This window comes from Drosophila sulfurigaster, chromosome 2R (genome assembly GCF_023558435.1).
Source record: "Drosophila sulfurigaster albostrigata strain 15112-1811.04 chromosome 2R, ASM2355843v2, whole genome shotgun sequence".
Lineage (NCBI taxonomy): Eukaryota > Metazoa > Arthropoda > Insecta > Diptera > Drosophilidae > Drosophila > Drosophila sulfurigaster.
The window spans coordinates 33,382,323-33,406,663 of record NC_084882.1 but is presented as its reverse complement, the minus strand read 5'-3'; the positions used below and the strand labels follow the sequence as shown (position 1 = coordinate 33,406,663).

The following is a 24,341-nucleotide window of genomic DNA, read 5'->3' as shown; positions in this document are numbered from 1 at the left end:
TTCGAATTTGATCAATGTAGCGAGCTAAATGCTTGATTGAATTGCCAGACGCCAGGAAATGAGGCATAGACCACAAGCTTATGGATGGCAAAACAACGAGAGCTGCTTGATTGGTTGGCTGGTTGGTTGGTTGAATAAAGCCTTTGCCAATTCACACATTGCGCAACACCATAAGCAGGCTATCATTTACACCTACATTACAAACAGAAACAGAGAACAGAACACAGAACTGCAGTTGCCATTTACTATTATGGCCAGCTATTCACCGGCTTTCTCCCCCTCTACGTTTTGGCGCTGCATTTTGTGCAGCACTTGAGAGCGGCAAATGACCGAAGCGTGGTGAGATTGTGATCCCATGCATATAGGATGGCGCATTATATGGCCTCTGGCCATAATATATGGCACATTATGCGACGATGATGGCGTTGGCGATGGCGATGCTGATGGTGAGCACAATGCCGGGCAGCACTTGACACAAAACAATAACAACAACAACAACAACAAAAACAACCAACGAACACACACACAAATATATAGAGGAAAACTTTTCGACATAAAACAATAAAAGTTTTTCGCTTATTGCCCACTTGTCCTTGAGTGGTTTTGCATGAAGTCTCTCTGCGTTGTGGCGACTGCTTCAGCTTCAGCTTCAGCTGTGGACGCGCAACATTTCGTCAATAAAATATATGTAGCATACTTTGCAGCGTCCATTAGGGGGTCGCATCGCATGGCATCGCTTGGGCATCGTTCGCTTCGCGACTTTGGCTTTCGCTTTGGCTTGGCTTACTTATTGATTTTCCATCAGCGTGCACTCAAGTGTTTAACTATGTGCTAATATTTATTAAAAACCGTAAAGACACGTTACATAATGTGCCACATAACGACAAAGCGCTGCACACAAATTACGAAGCTAAAAGCAGGTGATAGACAGAGAGAGAGGGGAGTGGGAGTGGGAGTGGGGAGTAAAACATGTTGTTAACACAATGTAATGTAAGCGATTGCTTTGCTTTCATTTACTGTGCATTCATTATGCTTTTGACTCACATTCGTTCGCTGCGCAGCTAGCAGCACACAGGACGTATGATTAATCTCATTTCATTATGTTATCGCCAATGCCACATCTTTTGGCTCGCCCACAGCTGGTGCGGCTTTTGTTCGGCTGTCCAGCCATGAAAAATGATTTGCTTTTGTTTTGTTAGCATTTACTTAAGGCCGGGCAACGAGCCCTTCGTTTGTAGAGGAAACTCTTTCACAATTATTGTGCTACTTACAGAACATAGAGCGGAAGAGCTGCAGGAATAAGAAACTTAATTTATGATCCGTTGTTGGTTCGTTCTCTGTGTGTGTGTGTGTGTTCCTACCCACAAAAATGCCATTAAAACACAACTTAATTAACAGTTGACATAATATGCTTTAGTTATGTTTTTTTGTTATGTTTTTCAGTTTTTATTTTACGTTTACTCTTTCTCTTCTCATCTCTTCTCTTCTCCTCCTCATTCACAAGTTTCACAAGTTTTTGCATTTTAAATTCTTACATTTTTAAAAGATTTTTAGTTTTTCCTTTTCTTGATTTTCTCGTACTTACTTTTCGTCGTCTTCTTCTTTGCTTTTTTTGGGGGTTGTCTCGTATTTAATTGAAAGTTACTTTCAAATTCTGTTTTTTTAGCTTTAATAACATCATTAATTCAATTTTGGTTTTTTTTTTCGTTTTTTGTTTTTGTTTTATAATAAATAGACTATACTTTATGTATACATATATATATAGCATTTGTTTTATGTAATAATATTATTATAAATACACATTTACATATACAATATTTACGTCAGTTTTATGCAGTTTCCTTTCGGTTTCACTTTATTATTAATTTCATTTGTTGTATCTTAGATTCTTAAAAACGTTATGAATTCTTTTGTTTAGTTTGCTAGTTCGCTGTTCTTAATGCTGTAGCTTAGTGTAGTGTAAAAGTCTGTGAAAGAGAGTTTTATAGTTTTATGGAAATCTTGAAAAATCAATTCGAAAAGAAACAACAAACTCTTTTTAAAGTCAGCGTTGAAATTTAAATTCGGGTAAATAAAAAAAGTCAAATGAATGAAATTAATTTCATTAATTCAAACTCATTTCAAAAGCGAAAAATATTGTCACAAATGAAATTTCATGAAGCCAATATAAATTTGCATTTTAATATTTGCATTATTTTATATACTTTGCGTACATAATGTGAAAAGCACAAAAATCCATCGACAAACACAACGAAACAAAAAATTCACCTTTTTTGTACTATTAATTGTTGAAATAACATGAGAAACAAGAACAAGTTGTTTTATAAACAATTTCTATAGAATCTGATATCGAAAAGTATCTGTACACGAAATAGCTGAGTAATTGTATCTGTATCTGTTGGCTTTGTTGTACTTTGTTGTTGTTGTTGTTGTTTCTCTTGTTGTTGTTGTAGTTGTTTGAAAAGCTAATGAAAACTGTTGAGAGTCGCAATTAGGTTTGAATAGTTTGTTGCCGTTAAGCATGCTTAATGAAACTTTTTTATGTTATTTCTTTTTTTTCGTTCGCTTTTTTTGTTTTCTCATGATTTTGTATTTATTTTTTTTTATCGATAGTTGTATAAACTTTTTCAATGCTTATTATTTTCATTATTCTTGTTTTATTGCGTACATCGTTATATAAACATTGAATTTAATTGGTTTTTCCTCTTTTGTTTTTTACGTGTGGATATTTTTCTTTTAACTATATACTATGACAAAGGTGATGTGATTGTTTGAAAATGAAGTCTGTCTTATCCATAAAAAGGTCGTAAATAACATTCGAATAACAAAACACTTTTGCTTTTGTATATTTAGAATTCTGCTGAAAGTATTGTCAAGATTTGTAAATAGGTTCATCGTTTTATTTTTTCTGTTTTTGAAGAGCTCAAATGATCTGGAATTCATAGCGAAATAAAGTCCTCAAATCAGTTGTAGCTGGCAATAAAATGCAAGCAAAACGACTTATAAATATACTTGTATATTTGTGTAAGTGGGTAGCCCATATTTAATGCCCATGACATTAAATGCCAATCGATAATAAACACATCATCATTTTTTATACAGTACTCAAGGAGCATGTCATCCAGGGTCAATATTGATTTGACATCGAATTGACAGCAAACTGAAATATTTATATTTTGTGCAGTTCATAAAACAGAGAAACCATTACGAGCTCTAATTGAAATCAAATGCTATAGAAATATGTACTTACACATTTGATATTTAGATATATTTTCAATGCACAAAATTATTCAATTAAAATCGAAATTCGAATTTGAGTTTGAATTTGAATTTGAATTGGAAATACTCGATTGAGAAATATTTGAGCAGATTATCAACTGCAAAACCACAATTGTGTGTGTGTGAGTTTTGGAAACTTAATTGAAACTTGCGTTGAGTTTGCTGCATATTGATTTCAACTATTTGTTTTTCGTTTATTCGTTTCTCATTTTTGTGTTTTTTAATACTTTTTACTAATTTCTTTTGCCTTATTGGTATAATATTTTATCATATTTTCTTTTTTCATCCATTAACAACAAATAAATTTTGAAATGTGCAACATGATCTCATTCATATTTAATCTAACCGTCAGTTCAGCGCCGTTCTGCAACTCCAAACGCACTTTTTAATTAAGCTTAATTTATTTATGCAATTTTTGTACACACAATAAAGAAACACTTTAAAAATTAACATAACTTATGATAGGATTATTTATATAATTTCTCTTCTTTCTCTTCCGTATTTTGCTTTAATTCTTGTAATGATTTAATGTCTATGATGTTCAGGAAAAGTTTTTGAACCTCGTTTTTCTTCGTTTTCATTTTGTTTTCTTGTTTTCTTTCACTTTTTTTTTACTATACGGGCTTCAACGCTTGCTAGACGAACTTTTCCACTAGGTACTCCTAGAATTAAGTTTTACTTTAGCTGCTTGTGTTGTGTAATCATTTTTACAGTGTTTTCGTATTTCATTTCAATTTTTTTGTATAATTATTTTATATTGTAAGTATTTAGTTTTATATATATAAGTGGTTTTTATATGCTTTAGTCAGTACTTGAAATTTGCTGCGCAGTTGAAGTTGAACATTTAGAAATTTGCATCTTTTGTTTTTATTCTTGGTTTTGTTTGCTTAATATGTTTTTAGTTTCCATTTAGATTTACGCCTATTTGAATGTACAAAACAAGTTTCTGCCTTGGGAACAGTCACAGTGTGGCATCTAAAAAAGCATTTCAATTTCAATTTTTTATTTTTTCGTAGTTTTTTAGTTGAGCAGTGTTCGTTTCTGATGGGGGGAGAGTGGGGGAAAAGTCTCTACTCGAAAATGTCTATCGGAAGTTGTTTTCACTTTGTTTGGACATAGTACTAAGCTTGGAAACTAAATCGAAATATTCACTGAACAAGCGCCTGTAGGTATGCAATGCATTTTTATCGTTTTATTTATTTACAAGACTTTTGCGAAGAAGAAACTCAAAAGTGAAGAGAACAAAATCGAGTTTTCTTTTTTGTTTGTTGTAATATGATACAAAGTTGTACTTAAAAAAAGGCGACAACTTGGCTTTCTATTTACCTTGTTTCTCTTCTTTATTTGTTTTTGGGCTAATTATTACGTATACGTCGCGGATTCATAGAAAAACACAATAGCCAATAGATTATACATATTAGTTACTATTATATAGTTACAGCTTATGTATGTAGTCGTCTTTGGTGTGTGTATATGTGTGTGTGTGAGTGTGAGTGTGAAAGAGTTAAGCTAAGATATTATCAGTATGTAAGTACGAGTGGTTTTTGTGTATGCATTTACTTTAAATTAGTCTAGAGTCTAAGAGTTTATTTCTTCGTTTTTTATTTGCTTTTTACTTCGCATGTTTGTTTTTGTTTTTCTTTCTCTGCTGGGGGCATGCTCACCTTATGTCCGCCTCATATACTTGCCTAAACGTCGTTGCTGTTGCTATTGCAGCTGCTGTCGCTGCTGATTGTTGTTGTTGGTGTAGTTTTGGGCCACGCCCTCGCCAACGCCAATGCCATGTGGCGCTGAGCAGTGAGGAGAGCAGGCTTAAAATACACTCGAGGATGTGTCGCATACCGGATACCGACAAAGTCGCTTTGACTCTGTCGCTGATGCTGATGCTGATCCAACTTCTACTCCTCCCGCCTCCGCCTCCGCTCCCCCCGTCGCCTCCTTCGGCCGGTCGACGACGCTGCCGCAGCTGCACAACTGAGGGCCGCATGGAGCGCCTGGCAAATGCCAAACTGCAGAAGCACACAAACAGGTACACTAACAGATAGCGACTTGGAGACATTTGAGGATGTGCTTGTGCCGCGTGCTGCATTGCTGCTGGGAACTCCCCTGGAAACGGAATGAGAAACACCTGTTTAATTTACATCTTTATTGCTGTTCTCATACTCAGACATTGGATGGAAACGAAAAACATTTTTAATAAGTATTTTGTATGTATTTATGTGGGAGTATGTGTGTGTGTGTGTGTGTATTCGTGTCATCTGTTTGATGTATTCCTTGTCCTTGTGGCATCTCCATTTTCGCACACACAAAGTCAATGCGGTCGTGGCCAGGTGATTATCATACAACGATATATAGACAACGACGACACATAATGCCGTATAATCCATCTACAGCACTAACAGGATTACCAGCTGAAGTTCTCTCTCTGTCTTTACTCAAAAGGTGCACATACAAAAGGCGACAACTCTGACTTGTTGTCGCCGTAACAACCAAAAACGAACACAGAACAAAAAAAAAAAAAACAATACAACACACACGAAAATACAATATAACTGGAGACAAGACTAAGAACAACATGGAGAAGAAAGCAGGATACACAATATGCTACAAAACACATAAAGGCCACAACAAACAAACAAAAGCAGCCTTTACCTTAACTAAGAGCATAAAGTCAGAGGCAGAAAGAAAGCGAGAGTAAGAGTGTGAGGTAGGTAAAACTTGCAACAAGACACAAGTTGCAGCAATGAAACTGAAAACCATTGACAGCTCCAACTTTGTTAAAGCCAAAGAGCTGCAACAGCCAACAACCAAAGTCAAAGGACTCAGGCTGGAAATACGGCTCTGGAATTCTAGAATTTGCGAGACTTATAAAGTACTAACTTGCCTTGATCAAAATTCATAAAGTTACGTTTTTCTATTGGCTGAATCTTTTACAACTTTTCGCTGAAATCTTATTTTCAAACTTCATCGATTTATTCCTTTTCCATTGATTCGTTTCGAACTGAACCTGAGGCCAAACCTGAGCTCGACATATGGCGACTGCTCTTGCCAAAGGCCAAACGAACATAAGTTCAATTTCAGCAATTCAAACTGTCCTTCGGCCACACACTTTCTTTCACCTGCTTCAACTTTACGTCCCCCACTTTTCCCCCTCTAAGACATTTAGCTCTTCACTCTCTCTATTACTCAATCAGTTTCTTTACAGAGATTTGAGATGTAAGCGTGCTTTTTAAGCAATATTATCCAGCAATATTAAATTGCAGTATTAAATTGAAGAACTGTATATTAATGGCATAGTAGTTATAAGAACGTGCAACATTATTATTTAAGTTAATATACATAATAATTATATTTAGCTTACAATAGGTTCACGTTTTGAAATATTGATATCGATAACTAATTGATATTCAGCTGTTAACGCAATATGTGAATGTCAAATCAATCACAAAGCCATGTATACGTCATTTACAATTTATACATACTTTCTGCAGTTACAATAAAAATAAATAAGCCTTCTCTATTTTATTTATATTCTTTTTAGTTTATAGTAAATATTAAAGAATTAACCTGTATTTTGAAAGTATTAAAATAAAATTTAAGTTTTTGTACGATATATCGAAAGAAAACATATTCTTATTACAGTTCTCACTCACTCGTGTCACGCGCTCAGCGCTAAACTATCGCTACCGCCGTGCTGCTGAGTGAGGTAACAACAAAGAGTGAAAGCCAAATAATGCAAAAACGTAAAGTAAAGCAAAAGAAACGAGTAGTGGCGAAGAGAGTGAGACAGAGAGAGGGAGAGATGAAGTGTTGGGGGCAAAGCAAACAAGCAACTGTCATTGAAAGCAAAGCACACGCAGAGAGAGAAAATGTGGCCAGTGCGACGCGATGAGAACAATAGAAAGCAAAGAAAGAACACAAAAAAAAACTAGTGTAATAAAAACAACAACAGTAGCAAGTACAGCAGCAGCTGAAATGTTGACGGGCATATAATAATAATAATACATAAAAGCAACAAAACAAAATGTTACAGGCAACAACAATGCAAAGTAGCAGAACAAGAGACAAAAACATAATAATAATCAGAAACAAGTGTGCCAAAGCAGTTAACGGAAACAACGCGCATTGCATGCACAATATGGCGACAGGGATGAGTACACACACCAGCTGTGTGTGCCCAGTGTGTGTGTGTGTGTGTGAGAAAGATAGGTAGATAGTGAGTGTGTAGTGTAGTTGTGTTGGTGCCAACACTGTGACATTATCTAGCAGACACCGTTGCGACTACGACGACAACTTGACATTAGTGAAAGTCGCAAAGGAAGTGGCATGCAGCAAATAGTCAAGCAGTGAGTGTGTGTGGCAGCGAAGAGATGGGGAGGGGGGGACCGGGAGGAGGTCCTTGCTTGTGCTGCAGACCAAGCGTAACATAAACATAATTTTCATGTGCCACGCGCGCTCAGTTACTGCAGAAAGCAGAACCTGCCACACAGTTGCTGCCGCTGCCTCAACTCAACTCCACTTCCTGCCTCTTCCCTTCTTGCAACTCTCTCTTCACTCTCGACATGCGGGCGAAATGTCGCAACGTTTACTAAAAACAAAAACAGCAGAAAAGCAAAAAGGAAAAAAGAAAAAGAAAAGGAAACCCATCCCGGTGCCTGGCTTGTCTAGTTTCATAGTGCGCCATAATGATTACTGCTGTGCACACAATTTTCCACAGCACAGCTTGTGGAGACAGCGGAGATTGCGGCGGACTCATTCGCTTTCGCCCTGTCGCGTTCTATTTAATATTTATAAATATTCACTTAGCTGAGAGAGAGAATATTTATATATTGAATATTGCCACTAGTTTCGATCTCATGCAATTAGCATAATTCCTTCCCCCTAATCAATATTTTCACACGATTCTCTAAACTTCATTTTCACTCGTGCTTTTCACTCTCTTTAAACGCAATCGAGTTATTTCCACTACACCTGGCACACTCACTAACACACACACACACCCCATTCAACTACTTTACTGTGCACCTTTTGGCCTGGTTCATTTTGCTTTACCTTTGTTTCTTTTTTCTGTGTAGCTGTGTAGCTGATGGCTTTAATGCTTTGTATGGCTGCCCAGAGACGGTTTAAGTTCCGCTCTAGAATGCAGTTCACAGAAGACTGTTCAGGGTTTTTAATACCCAAGCTTCGGGTTGAATTAAGGCATACTTAAGCATAAAAATGCTCGAGCTTGCACATTTGCAGAGGTAATCAAGTTACCTTTAAGTCAAGACTTGAACGCAATCGAAGGCATCTTATTGGACACATTTGTGCAAAGAAATTTTTCAAATATTTCACTAACAAAAACCTTCTACTTTAAGCATTTGACTTTAAATGTATTTTGCAAATTTCTTACAGCACAAAAGTGAAGGCCAACTATTTAGTTGAACTCAATTTGTATAGAGTTAACTTTTGCAAAAATGTGCTTACTCACAGTCATTTAGAGATTCCTTAATGGCTTCAACTCAAAGGAATTCCTTGAGCAACCTTTCGGTTTACCATTCACTTCACTTCAGTTCGCAGCGCATCTCGGACAACAATTATTAACTGTAAGTTTCTCATGCTTCAGAGAGTTGCCAAGAATCACTTTAAGTGCCCTCCCAGCACCTCTTGATTCATTGCACGCCATTCAAGCATTCAGATTTCTCAGCAGCAGCCACCACAAAGCATTCATAAACCCGCATTCGCCGCAATGCCTCGTGGCGTTGCTTTTCCTAAACCCTTTTTTTTTTTGTCTTCTTCATTAGCATGCTTTACTTCTTCACTTTTCGTGAGTCTTTGTGCATTCTTCTCGGACTCAACTCATCTCAACTCTATCTCGTCTGGACTCAGTCTCTTGCCATTTATATTTCTGACCATCACGCCAAACTTTTGCCATGCTCCATTGTACTTTTGTGTTGACCAACGTTAAAAGTATCTGCGATGCGGGGTATATTAACTTTAACACAATATTTACCAAACCAACGTGATGATGAGATGCGGACTTCTATTAAGAATTTAAAGTAAAAACATTTTATATTTTGTACAAAAATATTTCCTTTTTGATAATCGTAGAGTATACAGCATTCGTTGCTGTTGTGCAAATGTTTACATTACTTGGTTGTTTTTTCGTTTTTTTATTATACTTTCATTTGCATTTTCATTTTCATTGCGGAATATTGTCTTTTGTGTTTGGCTTGTGGATTTTGTGTGTGTGTTGAGTTCTCGTTGATTTTACTTACCATTCAGCACATGTACCGTAACGCTTTTGGGCTTTGCATTTGATGGATTACATTGATAATGCCCAGAGTCCGATGGACGCGCTGATTTAATCAGCAGGAACGATGTCGTCGTCTCACCTTTGTTGGTAACAACCGAGACACCGCCCCTGGGCGAATCATAGTTGATTATCTGTAAAGCAAAGAGAGAAAGAGAGAGAGAGTGAGTGAGAGTGAGAGACCAGTGAATTACACACAGACTGAAGAAGCACTTGAGCATTTATGTGTGCACATAAAACACACACAAAACAAGAAAAAAACCAACTACAGCACAAAAAGGAGACAAGAAAAAAGGAGAGAGTAAAGAAGAAGAGGGGGAGGAGGAGCGTGAGAAACATTTGCAATTTGTATGCGAATGACATTTACAATGCCGCATGGACGAAGTCGCATCAAATTAGATTTTATGCGACGTTCATTTTCTAAGCCATAAAACTGTGTGTCCCCAGATTACGCATACGCACTGTTGCACGCAGCTGGAAAATTAAAAACTTTCGACAACACCAACGCCAAAGCCGATGCCGAAGCCAAAGGCAAAGATGAAGATGCCGACGAAAGCGAAGGCGAACTCGAAGGCTAAAAAATATGCATAGGAAAATAAGAAAGATTGCAAATAAAAGCAAAACAATAAAATTAAATCTGGCAAAAAAAAAAAAAGAGAGAAGCGAGAAGAAAAACTGGCACTAATGGCAACTTCCTATAGAAGAGGCACAGCAGAAAAAAAAAAAAAAAACCCTTCTTAAAAGCCACGCCACCAAAACGCTCTATAGAAAATATATACAACAATAGAGTGAGGGACCATGAACATCAACCCTTACGAATTCCCAATACAATAAGCTAAAACATGGCCGTGACTAAAGTCCCAAAGCATGAACTCAACTGAAGAAAAACACCTAAAATGGCAAAACTAAAACGTGGCTCAACCAGCCGCAGGGATGCCACCGACCAACAAACAATACCGGATAGGGATAGGGACACCGACAAAAGAAGAGGGGAAAGTGGAGAGCGGGGAGCGGGGGGACAAAACCAAAATCCATTTAAAACCCTTGCCTCGTCGGGTTCGTTCTGGGGTTCGTTCCTTACGCTTTCACATAGTGCTTAAATGGCATTTTCTTGCACTCCAAAATAGAAAAGAGGGGAAAAAAAAGTTGCACAGTTTTTTTTGTTGCCATTGCAAAGCTAATTTAAAAGTTACCAAATTGAAGTATCGCCCCCAGATCCCTCATCATTTATAGGTAACGCCATAATGATATCCCTAAGTAATTGCCTGTCCAAATTGACAAAAATAGCGCAAAGAAAAAATGTGAAACAAAAAAGAACTTACAGCATTGTTGTGATTCCAAAAGATATAGGCCGGCGGCTCAGGTGAATTGAGTATGACACAGGTGAGATTTATAGTCGATCCGCTTTCTATATACAAATCTGGTGCGCCGATTATTTCCGTCGATGGCTCTGCGAAAAATGTCAAAAGAAAAGTTTTACCATTTCGTAGTCATTTAGCTTTAGAGGATTTTCGTATTTTTAGACTCATTTTCTACTCAATTCTATTGAGGCACCGTAGTAGGCACTTGTAGCTAGCACTTTGCAAATGTAAATTTTTGGCTCAAATGAAATGGCAATTAGGCAAATAACGATGAACATTTTTACCTTGGCTAATTAGAAATACAAGTGTAATTTAAATGCGCAACAATTTCAAAAGATTTCCATTGAAATTTCTACTGAATGTGAAGTGCCCCATTTACCCTTTGACTCAGCCTCAGCTTCAGCCTTTTGCTAAATGCCCAATGAAGCATTTTACGTTTTTTTTCGCATTTTTTTGCTTTTCTGTTTTGGAGCATAGCAACAAGTGTCAAAAGTTTGGGAGAATGGTATTTAATGTTTATGGCGTATCATTGAAATATAACACCAGGAAATTGTTTTCCCAAAAATTTAAATGAAAAAACTTGAGAATAACAACAAAAAGTGTCCGCTTAATACATATACTCGCACTTAAGTTGAATTCTAATTAGCCGAGGCTTAAAAGCAGGAAGCCTTTTTGTTCTGTTAAATAACACAGAACCTGCTGCTGCTGACCGCTTTGAAATTGAGGCTTATTTTGCGGAATCTAAAGTTTATGCACTGCTTTTTTAATGGAGCAGTACTTTTTTGTTATAAATGGATGCTTTATACAGACTTCCTATTTTAAATCTGATTTAGACTTCTTGAAAATCTCATTCAACTCATGATTAAAAATTGAATCTAGTTTGTTGTTAAAAAATATTAAATATAATTAACATTATGCGGAAAATTTCAAGCACTCTCATTGAGCTTAATACTTTAAATCTAAAATATATTGTTAAGACTGCCTTGAGCTTTTTCTTAGAATTTAGGCTAAACATTTTAATTCTAATAAATATTATTCAACTACATCAAAGCATCGCCTACTTAGTTCATTATTTTCATCCCACATAAAACATATTTTTACACAATCTAACCGTTGGGTAGATACAATTTATTTTGCAACCTATGGTATATTTTAAATGTAGTACTACATATACCGATATACCAAATAGAGTCTTTGGCATATTTTAGAATTTTTGGTATATTATTTTGGTATATTTTAAGAATAATACCACACTGTTCTTCAATCACTTACCCACAACAGTCAGCTGTATGTAATGACTCATGTGCGGAGTTGTTGACACTTGGCACTCGTAGATACCCGAGTCGCGATGTTGCGGATACTTGATCTGTAGCATCCAGTCTTCGGTTTGCGGCTGATGTATGGCCCGAAAGCGCTGATCCGATGTGTACGTATAGCGTCCGACTGTGAGCAAATGTATGTCCCGATGTCGCACCCATGAAACCTGCAACAACATCTGAAAAAGCAAACACAAAAAAAATGCTTACAAACTCGTATTTCGTATGAAAAGTTTAGCGCTAAGATTTCAATTGTTATTGGAGGGGTTGGCAGCAAAAATTTACATGTAAAGTTTAATTTATTGGGCAAACAGTTTAAGAAGTCAATTTAATGCGCAATCTTTGAAGAGGTTCATTCTTTTTTTTTTGTTTGTGTGGTGGGTATGATGTTTGTCATTGTTTGCGTCAGCCGCACGTGTAAAATGCAAATTTATTTTAAAAGCAAGAAAGCGAAAAAGTTTGTCATTCACACACACACACACACACACGTGAGTATGACATAAGAGAATGCGTTGCCTTTAAGGAAAGGAAGGTTTCGTTCACCCTTGCTACCCTTATCAATGTGTTGTTGTTGCTGCGAGGCAAATTGAAGGCAACATTTGGGGTGGGAGTCGGAGTGCCACGCCCACACGCTAATGCACACCTGTTTGGCAACCACCTGCTGTTAACGTGTCTGAACGCAACATTTTTAAGTGACTGTGATTTAAGGGTGTCTTCCTGCCACCCCTTTCCTTTCCCTCTACCCACCCACTCCCTTGTTGAGAATGTCGCGTGTCATACGTCAGCTGTGAGCATTTTCAATTTCAATGACAACAGCTTAGCAACATGCTGCCTGACGACGTAGAGCGACGGCAAAGTTAATGGACAAGAAACTCTCAGCTAGCAGGAACAACTTCTGGCTCCTTGGCCAGATTGTGTGCAGGTGTTTTTGGCGAGAAAAGTTTTCTCTTTGCCGCTGCGCTGCGCTGCTGTTTAAAGAACAAGTTGCATGTAATTAACACCAAATGTTGAAGCAGTTATAAAACAGTCAACAGCACCAAAAATCTTCTTCCCTCTCAACTGTCAACGTTCCTCCCTTCTCCTCCTCCAAGTCTTGTTGTCTAAGTTCGCGCTCTTTCCAACCGCGAAATTTACTTTAAGCTTTGGCTTCACCCCCCAAAAATAAAACCCCAGCAAATGCCACGCCCTCTCTTTGACGCCCCAAGTTTATGCGCATTATGCGTGTTTACAGTATCGTAAAATTTGTGTATCGATTGCAGTCAGCGTTGTGAAGCAGCAGCAAAGAAATACTTTTTGCTTGTTATTTTCATTTTTTTTGGTGTTGCTGCTTGGAGCTGTGCAAACAACATCAACGCAAAATCTTTGACGTTTTTATGGCTCAATTTGCAGTGCGCCAGAAAGTATGCTTTAAAATTTGTTTCGCTCGTGTTATGCGAATACTCTGTGATTGCAAATGGCGACGGTTGTTTTTGGGAGGTTTCGCTGATTACATTTCGGAATTATATACAGAATATGTTTTTTAGTTTTTAAGTATTTAGAACTCAAGTTTTTCAAGTATTTCAAACTTTAAAAATAAAAATGTATTTTTAAACTCTCATTTTTCGGAACATATTCTTAGAGTGTCGCCTATATAGTTTTCGCTTGATTGCAATATAAAATATAACTTATAAATGCAGTAGGAATTTTTTAAAATATTTTAAATTAGTAATATATTTTCTTAGTTAATTGAACATTTAAAACTCGCCTGTTTATTTAAGTATTTTGAAATTCTACAACTAAAATTTGCGGAACATATATATATTAATAAATTCTCATTTTAAGTATCAAATTTTTAAATGGAATATATTTACTTAGTTTTTATAATCTTGACTTTTCTTTAAGTATTTCAAACTTCTATAAATAATAAATATTTTTTTAATTCTTATCTTTACAGAGTATTATCATAGTCTATCGCTTAGCTAGTTATCGCTTGATTACATGCTTAAACTTTTGCTGTCGACTTTTTTGTGGCTATGAATTATTTAGAGGCGCTTTGTTTTTCCCTTGTTATATAGGAGGAGGAGGGGGGCGGGGATATGGCTATATGGGTAATACCACGCGATGCCACGCCTCCATTCGAATTCATTACCGTGCTCAGTGCTCAGTATACGGCTGCTCGCTGCTCGCATGCTGTTATCAGCAACAACCGTAAAATGTCGACTCCGACTGCGACTCTAATGAAAAGCGCCATTAATAATGTAGAAAACATCAACATCCGTTCGCTGTTTATCATTACGCGCTGCACACGCATAAAACAAGAAGACGACGGTGTTAATATACCCGATTTTTTTGTGTCGGCTGGCTTAAGTTTCCTTCCTCTTGCCTTCCTGCTGCTCCTCCTGCTGCTGCTACAGCCAAATCTCAGTGATGTATTACTTATATGGCAAGGGCAGCCGCTGTGAAGGTTTGCGGAGGGGGGAAGGAAAAAACACCGACGGAAATGGAGTTGGAAAGTTCGTTTTGACGTTGGGGTTTTCTTCTTTTTTTTGGGTTTGGGTTTTGTGGTTGCTGCTGTCGCTGTCGCTGCTGTTGTGGCATGCCACAAGGTGAAAGCTAATTAGACTTTCGGCTGCAAACTCAAACAAATGATGTTTAAGCGCAAACTTTGAAAATTGTGTGGAAAATTATTTAAATACGCAGCCGAGAAAATACACGGTAACATATCGCAGCAACTTAATCACAGCGGAGACATTGAAGAATTACACTTTACACTTTTTACGCTTTTCGGCAAGTTTGTTAATAACCTGAGTTAAGCTTAAACTACAAACAGCTACGGCATTTAAAATAAAGTTGTTAAGTTTGGTGAAACTTGCCAAATATTTGCTGAATAATCCACTGAACGGTATGCTGAAGAGATTGAAATCAATGACAGACTTTGTATTCATTTCTCATTCTTTAATAGTATTAAGTTGATTAGAAGTGTCCTATGAAAGTCGTAATAACAACTTTGAATATTGCTTTTGAAATATATCTGCTACAATTAATAATTCATTTTCGTAATTTATTTGAGCTACATTTAAAAGCAGCTTTAACAAAAAGATATTCTTTAATATTAACTTGTTCATTAGGATTTATTCAAAGTACAAAAAAAAGTTGCTCAAAATTCCTTTAAACAACTATATATTTTCTAGAATACGTAAAATATTTGCATCATTTATTTTAACTAAATGAAACTTAAACGCAAATTTGTAATATAAATAAATTTCAGCTTCGCTAAGAAGCTTTTCTTTAATATTAACTTGCCTCAAGAACCAAAAAATTGTTTACAAATTATAACCAACTTCCTTTAAATAATAAATTAACTTATAGTCAAATATATTTACTAGAATTAAAGTTCAATTTTAAATAATTAATTTCCTTAATTTATTTCAACTTTAATTTAAGCAAACACACCAGAATTAATAATTAATGTTCCTTAATTTCTTTGAACTACATTTCAAACAAACGCCAACCAGCTGTTCATTTGTGCAGCTAATCCACAAACTAACATTTACTAGCCAAATTCATTATAAACTTTTAACTGACCATTTAACCAGTCTCTCACTTAGTTTTGCCAAAAATAATGGCTTTAATTAACTGAATGGCCTCCCAGCCGATGATCGATGAAGTTATCCAAACTAATTGGCATCTAATGAAGTTGTCCCTCTCCTCTCCTCTCCTTCCCAGCCACCATCATCGACCCTTGCAGACAGCTGACCTGACCTACATCTTTCTCATGCGTTGAAAGCTATCTAATGCAGCGGGCCCGAAAACTTTTCAAACCCAGTTCGAGAATGGCAGGAGCTACTCTTGAATTTAATAATCACGCAAATTAGTTTTCGAAACCGCAACTCAAACAGAGGCAAAAACAGTGGCAAGTGGCAAGGACTAACCGTCAAACCGTGCAACCACCTAATCATATATACACACAGTATACTATATATACTATACTATACAGGTAGAAAGAGTCCTTCGGCATGTAACATATTATTATCGGCAAATGGGCAGAATAGGCACGGTGGGCGGCAGACCGCACAGGAAGTAACGGAAACCAAATGACTACGGCGCAGGTTGCAAAACTAAAACTCTTCTCTGCCCTCTCCTCTCCTCTGCAAAAAAAAGTAACAAAATGAAAGCTTTCACATATATTTTTTTCACCATTTTTTTGTTGGTGGAAGTTCCCAGGAGTCGATTTGAATAGTTGGCCAGGTTTGGTTTGGTTCGGCTTTGGCGGCGGCCTAGGCCGGAAGTGTTGTGGTGTTTGGCTGGGTCGGGAGATTGTGTTTGTGAAATGTTTTGCGGCATTTCCTTCCGCACACACACACACACACACACACACAAACACAGCGTGGCGTGGAGGCAGTCAAAACGTGAAAGTTGAATAAAGTAAAATCTGTTTCCTGTTTCGGTATAATTAATCATTTTGTTTGGCAGCGGAACAATTAGCCAAAAGCCGCCATGTGGGCGCAGTTTACGTGCTAATTAGCTAAAAAACACATGCAACTACACACCCACTTCCCCTCTCTCTCTAATCTCTCTTGTGCTTCCTCTGTTACTGTTACAAATCGCATTTTGATGGCACATAATGACATAACAATTGCATGAGCCCGACTGTGTGTGAAAGTGGCATTTTCCTGAACATTTCGATGCTTACCGTTTTATTGCCCAGATTCTTGACGCGACAATTCAAATACGCCGTCTTGCCAAGCAGTGCGGTGACATTCTTCGAGGCGCCCTTGTCAAAATATGGGCCACCGTTCCGGGAATCGTCGATCAGATCGATGCTATTGCGATTGATGCCGGAACCAGATGCTGGCGATGCTATTGTGTTGCCCTTGTGCAGACTGCTGCTGGGAATGCCGCTAATGGTTGTTGTTGTCGTTGTCACGGCATTCGCATTGGCATTCGATTTGTAATTCGAACTCGAGCTCGAACTTGAGCTCGAACTCGAACTCGAGTCGGTTGTCACTGAGCCAGTGTTTGCTGTATGGCTATTTTTGTTACTTCCGTTGCTGTTGGTTGTGCTGGTCATGCTTCCGCTTCCGGTCACACCATTGGCAGCAGCAGCACCAGCAGCAGCAGCGGCGGCAGCGGCAGCAGCATCGCCTTCATTTGGTATGGCATTGTTGCTGCTGCTCATATCCTTCGATTTATACGAATCACGCTGTGCGGCGAGCACTGTAAAATAGCAACAAAAAAAATATATTTATCAGTATTGTCATGAATAGCGCGCAATTAAAGTGGCAGCGAATGTGCGCCCGCAAAAGTATGCTACATATTTTTTAAATGTCTCACTCTCTCGCACACACACACACACACACTATTACATATGCTCGGCATACTTGTTTTGGGAAATCATTATTGTAATTACTTCCGCTTGGTGTTTGAAAATTCTCTGTCTTCCATTTCCGCAACAATTTCAGCAAATTTGTTGCTCGAATTATATCACAAAACATTTCATGTCGGAAATGAAATTCAAAAATATGTCTCACATTTGTTACTGTCTGCGCATTGCACAAAAATAAAAAGAGGCTTGAATTTAGTTCAGTAAAACTACAAACATTTAAGTTTCCTGTTTTATTTGATATATAGAAACTATTCCTGAAAATAAAGTTGCTTCTCTTCAAACTTTACTGTAGCAATTTATGAAATTTTAAAAGTGTATTGAAAGACAAAAGGAAGATGAATAATATACCAAAAATGCTTGTGATAAAGTATGAAAGGATAAGCTTCCGTAATAGAAAATAAGCTTACACTGAGATAAAAAATTGCTATGCTTGTTGCTGATGGAAAATATTTTCGATGTCATGAAAGTGTGGTAAAAAAGATGAGCTTTGGTTTGATAAAGTTAAAGGATTGCAACTGCTAACAGCTGTTGCTTCTATACTTAGAATGAGAAGAAAAAAAGTGTATAAATAAACAAACAAAGTTTTAAAATAAGAAATTTAACTGCTAGGGAATAATTAAGATATAATTTTTATATACACAGTAAACATATTTTAAACTGAATTCTTTAAAGTGAGAAATAAATCTGATTGCTAAAGCACAAATAAGTAATAAAATATATTTATTATGAATGTATATTCTAAAACATTTATAACAGTAATAAAAAATTCGAACTCTCTTTCATCATGTATGAACTAATAATGAAAGTGCTTTTTGTACTGAACAAAAGTGAGCAAAAAGTCGGATTAAGTAAACTGGATTATTTGGAAAAGGAAAGAACAACTTTGACTGTATCGGAAATACAATTTAATAAGTAATCTTTAACAATCACTCAACGTACAGAAATTGAAAATCTTGTTTGCTGAAGTATAATTGCTTGCAAAGTACAATTTCGAAAATTACCAAATAGCATTAAGTGGCATTTTCGTGAAAGTTTTTCGATGCGATGAAGAGGGGACATGGGGTAAACTTTATAATTGCCACATACGTTACTCTATCGTTGAGCCTTCACTGAATGGTCCATATCAATATCGTTAGCATAATTGTTCAATTAGTTTCAGTTTTTGGCCAAAAAACTGCTGTTGTTAACTTGTTGACCCCAAAAAAGTAGTTTTTGTGTTTAAAACCCAAGTGAGCACATTGTTAGTTTAGCATCGAAAACACATAGTTAACTTGGCATCGCATCGCATACTACCTTGCAACCATTTAGGTAATTAGCAAATTACGCACACCCAAACACACACACACACAGACGTACATATGAAGAACATAGGATACACACAGACAAGTTGCTAACATGCGTCGTACATGAGGCATAAACTTTTGTTTTGTGCTTTTGTTTTTATGCTTTACGTTTATCAAATTTTCATGTTTTTGCCACACACACACACAAGTCTTGTTGCAGAGAGTTGTCGTTGTTTTTGTAGTCATGCTTGTTGTTGTTGTTGCGTAGTTACGAGCAATTTTTATCCACCGCCATTTATCCCATCACTTAGCAGCGAGCGAAGGCAAAGGCAAAGGCAAGAGGACGTCGCCGATACGTCTGCTAGATACAAAACACTCTCACACACACATGCTTTTATATCTTAAGTGTGCATGTGTGTGTGAGTGTGTGTGTGTTGGGCACTTGATACGCTTATTACGCTCAGGCTGAGAACTTTTTATGGCGCTCGGCGAGCTGCGCTGGCGACCATTTTATAGTTGGCAGCCACTGACTTTATTAGATTAAACATGTTGTGCACGTTGTACCCAAGACAGTCAGCCACAAACACACACACACATGCACACACACACCCACAAGCAGACACTCCACACACAGTCACAACTTATCTGGCTCGTTTGCTGTTGGTAGCACCCCTTGGCCATGTTTTGGACAGATAAGTCGCATATCCTTGTTGTTGCGTTTACTTGTATTGACAGCATGCCCGCCAGACTCGACAATAACAGCAACAACAACGAAGCAACAACTTGACCAACAACAAGAACAACAAGACTTGGCTTTCATGTTCGCTGTTCAATTGCCAAGTCAAACAATGTTGCTAATAAGTTGCCTTTGCTCGTTGCAGCAGCAGCAACAGCAACAGCAGCATCCACAGCCACAGCGTCAAAATCCCGACTGGCTTTGCCCATCACTTGCTTCGCCTCTCTATCGTTTCCCCCCTACGTTTATATTGTTAACTTCCTCGCCCTGAACCTTGGCCGGGGCTTCATCATGTGTCTGTCTGCGCAAAACAACATGATAAATAAAGAGCCGCTGGCTAGAAATTAAAATAAATTGACTGCTTGGGATGCGGCAACCACAACGGTAATGGCAACAGCAACAACAGCAACAACAACAACAATAGCAACTTTCACCACAACAACAGACACGACGGCAACAACAATAAATTAGAGCTTCAACATTTTTGCTTAAAAGCGCCCAACAGAAATCAAAAAGTCATATGCCGGGTCGTCGTTGCGACTACGTCAACGTCAGTCGACCGCAGGGCATGTTCCTGTTGCTCTTTCTCACTCGCTCGCTTCCCTCTCTCTCACTCTCTCTATTGCTGTCCTTGTTTGTAACTTGTCTTGTTATTGTTGTTGGTGTTGTTGTTGTAGCTACGCCCGCGCTGTTATTATTAACATGGCGTTGTTCATGTCAGAAACATTTGAAATGTCAAAACTTTTTGCTCGCTTTCTTCCTCCTATGCCCGTGTGTGTGTGTGCCTTTGTGTGTTGGTGTATACGTGTGTGTGTGTGACGTCTCGAAAAACTTTTAAATTTTTAAATTCACTTAAAAAATTAAAAATCGTTGTTGCTCGCATTCCGCCTTCCCCCCATTTGCCCAGCACAAAAACAAAATGCCAGCGTAAAAGTTCTTTAAATATTTAAAGGTATTGCGTTTTTTGAGCTGTGGATCTTTTATTGCTGGTTGTACTTTTTTGCTTTTTTGGCTTTTTTGGCGCACATGAAATTGCGAAAAGTATGCGCAAATATTAAACAAGGGAAGTCGTACGATGACTGTCGTGTATGACTGTTATTTGAATATTTGTTCATTCAACTTTTCAGCTTTTTGATTGGGGGGCGGTTGCCTGGCATTTGGCAGTTGACAAAACTGCTCAAAAGTTTTTGTGGCTTCCCATAAGTTGATAAAGTGCGTTCTGTTCACATCTTTATGTTCGGCTAAAACGGATAAATTTTTGATAATTGCAAAAAAAGTTGTAAACAAAACGAAAAATATGACTTCGTTCAATTCAAGCAACGAAAATGTGTTATTTGAGAACTTGATAATGATGGATAAACTTGTGAAATGACGCTATTGAATTCTTACTAATGAGAAGCACTTTGCTGATTACTAAAACAAGTATTTAAGCTATCCGGATAAATTCGGATAGTTCCGGATAAATTCGGATAATATCGGATAATGCAAATGATATAGCCTAATATCGTTAGTTCTTGTAATAAAATGCTTTACTTTTTGAATTCATTTTTTTTAATTTGAATTTTTGTAATCAACTTTAAAGTAATATTAATATTTTTATTAAAATTATAGAAGATTACATTACTATTAATAGTTTGGGGTCTACGAATGTTATCCGGTATATATTATAATTTATATAATTACAGCTAAATTTGTATTTTTTTGTAATCCGGATAACATTTGTAAACCACTAACTAGTAATTGGTGTGCAACAAATAAATTAACCCCACGCTTCGAACATGTTAATTAATTCGTATAGACAAAATAAATGACCACGAAGTGCAGAAATGCAAATGTTTAACATTCAATTAACAAATACGAGCCGACTCATCTATAATGCAGTGTGATCGACTGTGTGTGCGTGTGTGTGTGTGCTCCACTCGCATTCGACTGCACAGTTCATTAAAGCCTAATGATGATTTGGGCCGCCATCTGGTCCACTCAGGTGGCCCAAAACGCAGAGGCAGGCTCGTCATTAAGTTGGCGCACGGCATATGAAAAATGAAACTAAACTGAAAGCTTAACCACAGCAACACACACACACACTCACAGTCATGCGAAAGCACACACACACACTCAACAGGGATGAGAGAGATACTCACACACACACACCCACTCAATCAGAGCATGAGAAACCAATGGGGAGTTGATGGGTATATAGAGCGGAGCTACCTCTGCTATTCTGGCCGAAAAACATTGATTTCCCAAGACTTTTCAGGCACACAAAATTAATTACCTAACCTAAAAACTCAGCCCAAAAGGTGGCCATTGGAATTATGTAAGGACAAGGCAAGGAAGTCAGCGTTGAAAAATGCCAAGTTGGCATCGAGCAAACCAACCAGGCAGCTCTGACTAGATGGGAAAGGATGAAGACGCTTGGAAGACAGAACTGACTGTCGGATTTTTTTGCTGTTGCTGTTGCTGTTACTGCTGCTGACTCATTGGGCATGACAACGGAATGAATGATATCGAAAATCGAAATCAATAAATGAAATTGGTCAAATCAATTTGACAACAATTGCAATTTGGCTTCAGCCAAAAAACTGGAGCACGAAAATTTGATTAAACTGCCAGCATGAGCCTGCCATTGGGAATCGAAATGAAAATAAGAATGCGAATCAAAAATGCACAGAAATCGAAAGTGTGCGACTTACTTTGTACCCTAGAGGCAGATAATATGTTACTTTTCAATGAGAATAAATAAAACGGAAAGTATTGTTAGGTGAAGGTAGCATAAGGTCTATTCGAACTTTTGAATAAAGAGTATCTTCTATATCTTTTGTGTTTACTATACAAACATACTGACATTTCTTGCATCTTTTATCAGTATAGTAAAACTTTTATAGGATCTATCATAAATTATAATTTACATAAATGTGAGTCTTGCGAAAAACCCTCGGGATAGGTAAAGTGTAATGAAAGTTTTTTAGATGACGAAGCATAAATAAAATATCTACTATATTGATTCTAATTTTTGAGATACAACTTTCGAAATATTTAAATTAAATGTCTAAACTGATAGATTCTATAATTCCATTGGACATTTTCCAATAGAATATATAAAATTTGTTTAACCTAATATAAGTTTTATATACATCAAAGTAGAGATGAAATTTTGATGGCTGTGGCAAACATACTTTATACATTATTTCTTAAAAAGCGATAAAATTTTCAGAATCGATAATATCTAAAGCAAAAATGGAAACACTATTCAATCTATTACTTAACATAAGAAGTAATACCTTATAAATTATTTCTTCATATTTTGAAAGTCGTAGTCGTTCTAACTAATCTTATTAGAATAAGGAATTGTATTCATTATTACAATAATAATAAATTATCTTTAGCCATGAAATCTTTAGAATTCATAAATCTAATGTGAAACTATTACGCTGTCAAATCTCATTGTTTAATCTCTTATTTAACATAAGTAATTGAATTTATTGTATAATAAAGATTCTAATATAAGTTTTAGTACCAAGCAAAATGTATCAACGCATTTTTCCCCATTGTCAGTAATACATTTCCATTTTTAAATTCCAGGGTATTTGAAACATAAGTACGAGCAGGATAATAAAGCAGCTCAGTTGGTCTGTCACTTACCTCCATTGCCGGATATCACAACGATGACAACCACTAGCATGCTGAGCATTATCAATGCCCGCTGGCAGCTGCTGCAGTCAACAATCGTGTTGCGATTGCTGCCGATGCTGATGCCGATGCTGTTGCTGCTGCTGGTGTTGTTGCTGCTCCTACTGGTGTTGCTGTTGCTGGTGGTGTTGTTGCTGCCTCTCCTGCTGCTGTTCCTCCTACTCGAAGTGGAGGGTGCTGTGGAGCAGGTCGGCTGGAGACGTGTGCAATTCGTGAATGTTGTCGCCTTCGCCTTCGCCTCCGCTTCGGCCAGCAGCTGCGTTGCGAAATGCGAGCTCTGTTTCAGATTCAAATTCAAATTGTGAACTGGATTCGTGTGCCGTTGTTGTCGTTGGCGCTTTGTTGTTGTTGTTGCTGCTGCTGCTCGTTGTTTTAAATTCGTTCGTTGCTGCTCCTGCTGCTGATGCTGGCGCGTTTCCATTTGAAAAGTTGCCATAATATTTCACTCGTCCGTTTTTGCGTGGGGTTACAAGTTCCAGGGGCACAAGTCACTCACTTACTGGCTCAGAGAGTGCTTCTATGTGTGGGGGCTATGCGCACTTGAACCTAGTCGAGAATGGTTATTTTTTTGACAGCAGCTCGGGTGCACAACTGTGGGGCGTGGCTGGTCGCCTTATTAGCGCCTGCCATGCCGCCGCTTGATGCGTGAAATTGGCGAAAGTCCGCTTACAAATTGCTCGGCTTGCGTTTGCTGGCCTTCGACTAAACGTAGTCCTAGTTCACGTCCTTCACTCTCTCTCCTTCTCTCTCTCTCTTATCCTAGTCAGAACAAACTACTTTGCATTTGTTCTGCTCGGCTGGTGCTGAGAAATCGCCGTCATTTTTCCAGCGATTTATATTCTATTTAATTCCACTTTAACACGATATCTCTGGATATCACTTCATCTTCATTAGCGGCCGTTGCCGCTCTTGCCCGGCCGGCAAAACTGTGATTGCGATTGTTCTTTATTTTTTTTTTGGTGTGTGTCCTTTTGCGTCGACAGCAGCTGCAATGACAGAAGAGCAAAAAGAGAAAGCGA

The 24,341-nt window shown here is 37.5% G+C and overlaps 1 protein-coding gene across 7 annotated transcripts in view; it reads right to left on the bottom strand.

The window, feature by feature from the left end:
• Window positions 1-1,652: 1,652 nt before the first annotated feature.
• Window positions 1,653-24,341, bottom strand: part of LOC133836925 (serine-rich adhesin for platelets) — a 28,850-nt gene continuing 6,161 nt past the window's right edge. For 5 of the 7 annotated variants that reach the window (XM_062267534.1, XM_062267532.1, XM_062267529.1 and 2 more), the window contains 6 exons: window positions 23,275-24,308; window positions 16,921-17,444; window positions 12,205-12,427; window positions 10,894-11,021; window positions 9,537-9,705; window positions 1,653-5,385 (listed from right to left, as the gene is read on the bottom strand). In XM_062267534.1, coding sequence (XP_062123518.1) covers window positions 4,940-5,385; window positions 9,537-9,705; window positions 10,894-11,021; window positions 12,205-12,427; window positions 16,921-17,444; window positions 23,275-23,758 — 1,974 coding nt within the window. In that variant the 5' untranslated portion in view covers window positions 23,759-24,308 and the 3' untranslated portion in view covers window positions 1,653-4,939. Of the gene's footprint in view, window positions 5,408-8,749; window positions 9,233-9,536; window positions 9,706-10,893; window positions 11,022-12,204; window positions 12,428-16,920; window positions 17,445-23,274; window positions 24,309-24,341 lie in introns of all 7 variants that reach the window. The other 2 variants (XR_009893760.1, XM_062267535.1) reach the window with 2 other exon arrangements.